The sequence below is a fragment of the Rhipicephalus microplus genome, chromosome 4 (assembly GCF_043290135.1).
Source record: "Rhipicephalus microplus isolate Deutch F79 chromosome 4, USDA_Rmic, whole genome shotgun sequence".
NCBI lineage: Eukaryota > Metazoa > Arthropoda > Arachnida > Ixodida > Ixodidae > Rhipicephalus > Rhipicephalus microplus.
Genome location: NC_134703.1, coordinates 106,126,381 through 106,135,885, shown reverse-complemented (window position 1 = coordinate 106,135,885; position 9,505 = coordinate 106,126,381). Strand labels below are relative to the sequence as shown.

The 9,505-nt window shown below is 42.6% G+C and overlaps 1 protein-coding gene across 1 annotated transcript; it reads left to right on the top strand.

Moving 5' to 3' along the window:
- Window positions 1-705: 705 nt before the first annotated feature.
- Ostgamma (oligosaccharide transferase gamma subunit) lies at window positions 706-7,338 on the top strand. Its single transcript, XM_075893447.1, has 11 exons — window positions 706-896; window positions 1,497-1,669; window positions 1,765-1,882; window positions 2,224-2,306; window positions 2,466-2,523; window positions 2,757-2,897; window positions 4,052-4,135; window positions 4,259-4,322; window positions 4,749-4,823; window positions 5,396-5,486; window positions 7,101-7,338. The coding sequence occupies exons 1-11, from the start codon at window positions 807-809 to the stop codon at window positions 7,114-7,116; spliced, it is 993 nt and encodes a 330-aa protein (XP_075749562.1). The 5' UTR covers window positions 706-806; the 3' UTR covers window positions 7,117-7,338.
- Window positions 7,339-9,505: the final 2,167 nt, after the last annotated feature.

Below are 9,505 nucleotides of genomic sequence, written 5' to 3'. Positions count from 1 at the left end.
ACCAACGTTACTAAATCCGCAGACGGCGAATTCAAGGTGGCTTATAAAGTGCATTCACACTTAAAAATGAAACACGCAGCGAGCGTGTCAGGAGCCTTTGAGACAATTTTCAACAGAGCGCCGATGCCATCTCGGAGACCACTAAGTTTTACATGGCCTCCGAGGTAACTGTGCCACTTCGGCACGCCGCACACGCTGCAGGCACCTTTAATGTTTGTACAATATTATTAAAAAACTCTGTCACTACGGCTGTTACTGAGGCATGGATTTTGACACTCCGTTCCGTTACGCGTTCTCTACATTGATGTTCTGATGACAGGTTATTTGAGTTATAAATACGCATCTCAAAGACTATGCTTTTGTCCTACTACATAGCACCTGATCAATATGTGACATTCAATCTGGCATTTGAGAAAATATCTTTGTTCTTTTAAGTAACCATATATTTTTACTGCAGTGTTGTTGTAATATTTTGACATGCGCGAAACTTAACTAGGAGAGAAATGTTAAGTCATTGCCATTATAAATAAATGATGCCATTTTCTGAGCTTTAAATTCATATACTCAAACGAAACTTTTAAAGCAAAATATGTTTTTTTTTCGCGAGTCATAAAATAGAAATAGATTTGCGTTATTTAATGTGAACTGTTTTTATGGCTACACATGGCTACGCACTAGCCGACAAGCGCCTGGTTAATAAAAGCCAGCCACATGTAAAACATCCTTTCGCTTTCGCGCGGAGGTGGTGTATTTCGTTCGATACCGAGAAGTAACATTTCTAAGCCGCCCACACGCCACTAGTCAAAATGTTGAAGTCGTGTGTTAATTTGTGTCTGTTCGTGTTAGTCGCACTACTTAGCATCGAGTCCAGTTGTGGCAATTACCGAAGAAAAGATGTGAGTACCACTTCGCACCTGTTCGCGCGAATGCCGGTGGCTGCCACGTATCGCATGGATACCCATGAACTACACAACCTCGTTATGCGAGCAGCTTATTCTACGTTAAGCTGATCAAGAGTTTTGTGTCCCAATCCCACGACAGCGAGTAAGTTAGCTACAATTTCCGCATTTAATTGTGCATCTCTTCTTACGTGCTCACAGTTCATGTCCGCAAATCACGGTGTTTGCCGCTGCTTATGCCAACGTAGCATTCGGTGGTTTAAGTTACCTGCTAGTTGTTATCTCACTGCGAATATATTGCACCTCTTCTAGTATCGCCCAGAACGTTGTTTTCAAATCTGTTGCGTAACATGCGCCCACTGGAACACTGAAAATGTAGATCGGCTTTCTTGTGGAGACAAGTTTCGGTTCAAAAAGCGTACGGTACATTCTTAGCTGTTCTTGTTTATACGTGCATCATTTCGGGGGTGCTCGTTGTGTGCACGTTTTGTTTATTTTCGCGTGCTTCATACAGCCTAATTAGTGCGAGCATGTCGCAGTTGAAGTATAAAACGACATTCACGGAAATGACGTACCAATAAGAACTTTTCCTCGTAGGCACAAACGCTGGGTGAACGAGTTCAGCAGCTGACGGAACTTAGCCTGAAGCGTCCAGTAATCCGGCTGAACGGGGAAAAGTTCCGGCACTTCATTAAGACGTCGCCGAGAAACTATTCATTCATCGTGATGCTGACTGCATTGTCGCCCCAGCGACAGTGCTCCATTTGCAGGTGAGCGACGGTTGTTCGAGGGGTCTTTTTTTTTTTACAATTTATATGCTTTAACCGGCGGTTAATGTTTTGCACCGGCTATGTGTTGTTTGCAGGCAAGCAAACGAGGAGTTCCAGATTTTGGCGAACTCGTGGCGCTACTCTTCAGCCTACAGCAATCGCATTTTCTTTGGTCTCGTTGACTTTGACGAGGGCTCGGATGTGTTCAACATGGTAAGCTGACATTTACGAGGCTCGGGGGCTAGCGTGTGCTTTAATAGGGCCATTGCTGGACACCTGTTATTGTCTTTGAAATGTTCGATGTGCACACATTAGGTTTGTTGTTGTTACGACAGACTTCCACGCTTTTCCGAGTATGAATATGATACTTTATTTACTTTAAGCACTCTATTACAAAGCCTGTCATTGGTTCCTTGTGGAGTTTTATTAATCGTGGCTTTATTGACAACCAGGTTTTGCATGTATCAGCCTGTGCCGATGTAGTCACATCGCTGGTCTACTGCCTTGTAAACTGATAATAGTCTCATTTTCAACTATGTTATGTTTGGTTACAGCTCCAACAAAACTCGGCGCCTGTGTTTCTTCACTTTCCCGAGAAAGGCAAAATGAAGAGGGCTGACCACCACGACATTCAAAGGCATGTTACTTTTCAAGCGCCCTTGCAAGGCATAGATGTGTCACTAGAGCTGTTCAGTTTGGAAGCGCTTCAAGAACACATTTATACGCAAGTTCAAAGAGCGAACAGCTTCATGAAACGGATTCCTACAAATGCATGTAATCTTCCTTTTTTCCTTAGGCTAGGATTTGGAGCCGAAGGACTGGCTAGGTGGATCGCTGAACGCACAGATGTTCACGTAAGTTGTTTTTAGCATATATGTAAATTGGTGTAGGTTATGACTTGTTTGGCTGATTACAGCTATTTGATAATGTGTGCAAGGTTTCTTACCCGACTTTTTTTCCTTTTTGCCCAAGCTAAGCGAACGTGCCAGTGCCCTTTCATGATCAATTCGTTTGTGGTATTTTTAATGCTAATGTGACTGCAGTGATTGCGACTGTTTCGTTCACACTGGCTTTGTTTTTGCTTCAGATCCGTGTATTCAGGCCACCAAACTATTCAGGCACCATTGCCCTGGTCATCTTAGTGGCTCTCATTGGAGCTCTGCTGTATATGCGACGCAACAACCTTGACTTCCTCTACAACAAAACTTGCTGGGGCATTGCGGCTTTGGTGCGTGACACCTCATTTTTTGGAATATCTCAACGTCTGTTCTTCAAAGGATACCTTTCATTTATGTAAAAAAATTAAAGGGGTACTGGCGCAAAATTTCGTAGCCAAAAGAGCTTGCGAGATCGATTCCTGTGAACATGCATTTATCATCTGCAATATATTAGCAGTAAATATAGCTTAGAAAGTATTTTGCAGCAATTTCAAAGTTTAAATTTTCAAGGTATTGACACCATCTAAAGGGTCTCCATAGGAACCCCCTTACTTTCCTCACGTCACTATGCCGCAATCAGTGAAACAAATTATGACGTCATAGCCGCCATTTTTCTTTTGCCTTGTATGTTCCAGTGTACTTCTCAGCAGCTGGTCACAAGTGCGTGGCTGCAGCACATGCGTCCAAAGTTTTGTGTTTGACAACACTGCAGTCCTATTTCCTATCCAAAAGAAGTTCTGGATGCAGAACGTGTGCAAGTGTGTCACAGTTCTGTGCGCCGAGGTCAAGAGGTCTGCACACACTAAGTGGCGATAATTGCGACCGGCAGCTTGTCGTTTTGGGAGCCCTCTCTAAAGCGACACTGCAACAGGTCGATAGCGAGGAGCCTGTAGTTAATTTAACTGTCGTGCGCTGCAGCAAATGATGTGCCATGTTATGACCAACAGGCCCCGAGTACCAAATCCCAGCAATAAAACGCGAGGCCAAAGTTCATGTGTCGGTGCTACTCAAATGCAGAAAATGTGGTGACTTAGGTACTCATGGGCTTCGATTCAAGGCTTCTAGGGATGGTGACGCTTATTTATTTCCTGCAAACATTAGTACACTGATGGCACACCTTTTTTTTTGTGGAAGCCAAGTGTTATTCTGAGCTTGTGTTGTAACACTTCCAACTAGTTTGAATATTATTGAAAAAATGGAGGTAGAAACTATAGTCTGAGTAGGTTGATCTGTAACAGTTTTACTGAAAGATATGGTTAGACTGGTATTATGTTGCCTTATGGGACTTCTCTAGACATATATTTGAATAAATTAACAGTGGTAGAAAATCTGACAGTGCACCAATGCTGCTCATTATGATTTCATTGAACTAAAAAAAAACTACTTGTTGCTGTTGTGCTATGTTGGCCCTGTGGAAACTTGAACGATGTCGTCTTATTTTCAGTGCATCGTTTTTGCCATGACATCTGGGCAAATGTGGAACCACATCCGTGGACCTCCTTTTATGCACAAAACACAGCGTGGTGTGGTATGTTGTTGCATTTTCATTTTTTTTATTGATCGTCATTTAATGAGCTCATTATTCTTGTCATTTGTTTTGTTTGCTAATGCTCTGAAATGACGTGATCTGCGTTAATGGGCGTTTTTGCAGGCTTACATTCACAGCAGCAGCGGTGGCCAACTCATTGTGGAGACCTACATTGTCATTTTCCTGAGTATCCTTTCATTAGGCATTGTCAACTAATATAAATTTTATTGTTATGCAACTATTTACAGCCATTTTTACAGTTTTGAATGTAATGACCTACCTCCCTCCAATTTACTTGTTATGATTATGATCATTGGTCTGATGACGTGCACTTTTGAGAAAAAGCAGTGAAGTGCTAACAGGAGGGCAGCATTGAAAATTCATTTGGTACAGCCACATTGCATCTGCATGGAAGATTAGATGACAGAGCTCACAACATTGTTTTTCATCCCATGATCATCATGATATTTAGTCATGGATAAATTTCTTTGCAACACTGCTTATATTCAGTGCTTATATTCATTGTTATTAGAAACTGGCATTATAAATGAGGCTGTTCAGATGGATTCCAACATGAAAGATGTGTGTTAAACTTCCCTTAACAACTCACTAGATGCTGCCGTTGTGTTTGGTATGATTCTCATGAATGATGCTGCTGAATCAAAAGGGGACCCCAAGAAGCGCAAAAGTAAGTGGTCTGCAAAAGTTCTGCATTCATGTCATGTTTCCAATAACAAACTAGTCATGTAGCACTTGCTCAACTTCGGTACCACTTTAGTTTTGTGTACAAATGTGGGACTGAAGTGGTGTGAGCTCAAGTTACTTGTGCTAGCATTTTTACAGTAAAACTACAATGAAGCAATCTCTGCCGTTATCCTTATTTCAAAGTGCCGTAATTGACTATCACTTCAGGAAACTGCAGATCTTGATTGAACGTTGACAGCAGTAACATTCGCAGGCGTATTGTAATGCCCTCCACTTTGTCTACAGTCACCCTGACATTCTGTATGTTATGCGAAGTTTGAGTTGCAGTGCAAATGGAGGTTACTATTGCATTCTTGTGAACCATGGCAGATTGCAAGTATAACTTCTGCCGTCTAGATTTGGTATGATGTTCTGGGTGTTTTGTATTCTATTATATGGCAGACCTGTCTGTGAAAAAGTCTACGCTCACCTCTGGCAGCATTTTCACATAGAGTAATTGCGTGTGATGAACCTGGTTTGCATGTGCTCAGTCTTTGGCCCCGTTATTGTTTGCAGTCATGGCGATTGTAGGGCTTCTGCTGGTCGCAGTATTCTTCAGTTTCCTGCTCTCCATCTTCCGGTCTAAAGCTCACGGCTACCCTTACAGGTGAGATTATGTCAGACAATGTTAGGAAAGAATTCAACTGCGCTCGTTCCAGGCATGTTGGTAGTCCATTACTTCAGTGCAATAGTGTGAACTGAAGTTTTAATGTGCAAACTGAAGTGCAGTGCAAACTGAAGTTTTAATGCAGTCTGCAACTCCAACTTGGGCTGCAATGGACACAAAAACCACAATGTTATTGTCCATTTTATATCAAATATCATGAACCAAGCAACCAGAACACTGGCACCACTTGTCGAAGATTTTTCATACATAGCAATTTCTGAATTTCTCTGCCCAAGCCTAATGAGGAAGCAGAGAAACCTTATCTTCGTAAGGGCTTGTAATGCACATTTCGAGAAAATTGAATTACGAGTGTGAAGTGCTGCTTTGACATACATTGCACATCCTTTTCCTTATTCAGAATGTAAATGAAAAATCTCAATTTTTTCATTTTCCTGTGCTGCCTCTGCCCGTTTTGGTAGGGACAGGTACAGCCGTTATGTATCGCCAAAATGAAAGCATCCAAAATAAAGGGGCGTAGTGCCGCCTTTTTCCCCAGACGAAAGGGTCACTAGCTGTGGCATCATGAATAGGTGGATTTATAATGTTTATTGTGAATGCAGCTGAAAAAATCATTCAAGAATTAGTAAATTTTGTTATGTGAATTGTTTTATTTCAATTATTAAAAAAATGCAAGATGTAAGGGGCTGTGCTGTGTTCCCAAAACTTTTGCCTGGGGGACACTGCTGGGTTTGTACAGTAATACGTTATTTATTCCAGCATGAACAATTGCCTTTTATTTATTTCTCATTTGGAGCCACTCCTTGCACTGTAATTGCTCCAGTAAACATATATTTCATAGAGGCACCGTCCTTGCTCATTAAAATTGCAGCAGTGTGGGTGCAGTGTTTGAAAAAGTGGCACTCTTCAGCGGAACAAATTTAGTCATGTGGGGAACAGTCCAAGTACTCTATTGATTTAACATGCTTGTGGAGCATTGAACGTGAACATGACAAATGTTGTGTGTGTGTGCTCGGCGCAGTGATTTATACGGAAGAGGTTCAGCAGCTTTAAGGGTGCGGCACAGGTGTCCCCAGATGCTGTTTGCATGGTCACACTCACTTTTATATGCATTTTCCTGAATCAACAGGAGTAGTGCACGCCAGGTATTGGGCTGCTGAGCCAAAATTTGTGGCACACTTCTAGCACCCCTTTTTTTGTGCATGGCACTTCGTCCCTCGACTCTTGGGATTGTTGTTTTCTATATTACTGTTCTGCATGCCTTTTACTTCTTTCTGGGGCAAGGCTCCTTTCCTTCCACCTGCTGTTGCCCAGGGCTATGTGCACACTTCCACACCCTTCCTCCCCTTATTACTCCCTTTCTGTCTGTTTCCAACCTTTGCTTTGCCTCACAGTTTGTGGCTGCACGGCACAACTCTTGCATCTATCATTCAGGCGACTGCACAGATTTCCACATCTCCTTTTCCTTCCTTCGTGCTTTTCAACCTTTTCTTATTTGCACGGGATCTTCCAGAAATGCTGGGGCTGCCGTAATGCTGATTAGTTGTTCGTTGCCAGCTCGCCCAATTGGCCCCACCTTGCCGTTCTTCCTTTCAGCTTTCTCTTCAAGTGAGCACCGTTTCAAGGCCGTAGTACGTCATCTCAACACATCCCTTCAAGCTTTCAGGCTGCATCAGATGGATCGTGTTCACTCTACACCTCAGCTCACCGTCGTTCGAGCTCTGTTGTACATAAGTACTTCCAAATTGTTCATTTCGTTTCAACTTTAGAGGATATCTTGTACTGAATGGTCTTTTAGGGCTTTTTCCCCCAATAAAATGGTGTGGATGTGTGATCCTGTGGTAACAAGTTTATACCCTTCCACCAGCTTTTCCATTTTTCTTTAGCATGACACTAAGTAGTTTGGCTTAAGAAATGCCTCAAAAAGTGTGTGTAGTACTGTGCAGGTGCATTATTTTTTTGGACCACGTCGCATATTTAGTGCTGCATGTTAAACATGCTTCTGTAGAAAATTCTGTCAGCTTGCAATACGTAGGTTCCGTGCTACTTTAATATAGCTGCTGCAATTTAGGTCACCGATAAAAAGGTACATTTATCTACTTAGTGTTACATACATATAATTTGCTCTACTAATTCATTTAGCTGGAGAACAACTTAGCAGAGCGTTGTGCGGATGAAAACCCAGCAAGTACTAGCAGTTGAAGCTTCGAAAGTGTAGTGCTGGAAAACACTAATCAGCTTTTCTAGTGCAAAGCTTTGGGTGTATAACTTGTAGACAAGTCTAAATGTTGCTGATAAGATAGGTACACAAAGTTGTGCACTTCTAGCATGGAATCATTTTCAACATTTGCCTTTGCCACACAAACTTAAACAAAATGTTCTTTTTTAAAGGAGTAGTGACATCAATTTGACGCATGTCATGTTTTTTGCATCTGTGCGTGATTATCAATTTCCTAGTGCCGATTTAGTACTAATAATGCAATAGAGGGATGAATAATATGTGTAATATCAATTAGTATTACCGGTATAAAACCCAATTTCAAATGAGTGCTAAGCCCGCGAATTTTCAGCGCTGCAAAGCGGTCATCTCCTGCGGTTCCGCGTCAGGTGGCCACATGAAATGGTGATGCGACCTTCAGTTTACATTTAGTCTGCTCAGCGCACCCCCCTTTCTTGTCGCCGCCATCATCAGTGCCCACAAGTGGCAATGAAAAGACCGAGGAATATGGAATCATGGTGATTTGCGGCGTGGCGAATCATATTCAATTCGATCCTCTTCAAAGCAGTGATTCTGAAATGAACGTCTGATCAAGCAGCAACAAGACAGCTGAAGACGCACATTAGGGCCACACTGGCTGGTAAGACATACAAACGCTGCGTGTGTGTTACTTTTTCGCAATGATGATAGCTTCAGATTATCACATTCCTGAACGTGACTCCACGACGGATCAACTGAAGCGGCACAACGGTAACGCTGGATTCACACGAACCTGCTGGACGAAGCAAGCGAAACAAAGCAAGCGAGGCCATTGCTAGGCAGCCAGGCGTCGCCGCCAGATGGTACCCGCTCATAATCACTCGGTTCCCGAGGTGTGGCCTAGGAGCTTGCTGAACACGTCAAAATACTGTCATTGTATCATGGCCGGGATTCCCGCGTCAATGAGCCTTGGACGCTTTTTGCAATCGATATAGAAAATTTTCTATGCAACATACGCGATTCATACTTCTCTAAAGAAAGTCGTGCATGCCCAGCAATCGAATGAATGCCACATCAAAAGTTTTTAACTTTGGTGTCACTGCTCCTTTAAAGGGACTGACAGCTGGCCGTGTGATTAAGCCAATGTGGAATTGAAAATGCCACGAGTTTTAGTTGCATATTCAAGCATTCTTTTCACAAACCTGATTGGGCTTTATATTTTTATATTGTAGTATAGTCGTGAGGAAAGAAAAGTGGACGAAAAGATGACTTGCCTTGAGCAAGGACTTAACCTACGACCTTTGAACAACGCATCCGGTGCTTGCAGCACCTGCGAAGGTCACAGGTTCGGTCCCATTTTTTCTCTTCACAATTACTTCTAATAACATCCCCTATAATTTTCTTGGCATAATTTTTTGTCAGTTCTCATTAATATAGTGTTCAAACGAGCCCTTGAATTTACCCTTCTTTCCTGTTATACTAGAGTCACACCGTTGCTTGAAACTCCTCCCCAGCGAAACCCTATAGTGGTGTACTTCAGGGCAAAGAATGCCGTTATCAGATGCAATATAGAATGGCAGAAGAGTCGTAACACCAGACGTCACACAATGCGAGTTGGCTAATGAGTGGGTGGTTTAAGGCTTCCCACCCACTAAGAGAGGCTCGGCCATAACTGTTCAGTCGTCAGCCACGACATCACGTATGTAAGGCATGATGTGCTTCCAAATGTGCGGCGAACAGCCCACTTCTTCACAGAAAGATTACCATTGGCGTAAAGGGTACTTCCCTAGTTTGCAAAATTACA

What these genes read in the sequence shown, in the direction of transcription:
- Ostgamma (XM_075893447.1), top strand. Translation starts at nt 807, where the DNA reads ATGTTGAAGTCGTGTGTTAATTTGTGTCTGTTCGTGTTAGTCGCACTA. An exon ending in GCTGGGGCATTGCGGCTTTG is followed by an intron (nt 2,898 to 4,051) that starts GTGCGTGACACC and finishes TCTTATTTTCAG; the next exon opens with TGCATCGTTTTTGCCATGAC. An exon ending in GGACCCCAAGAAGCGCAAAA is followed by an intron (nt 4,824 to 5,395) that starts GTAAGTGGTCTG and finishes TATTGTTTGCAG; the next exon opens with TCATGGCGATTGTAGGGCTT.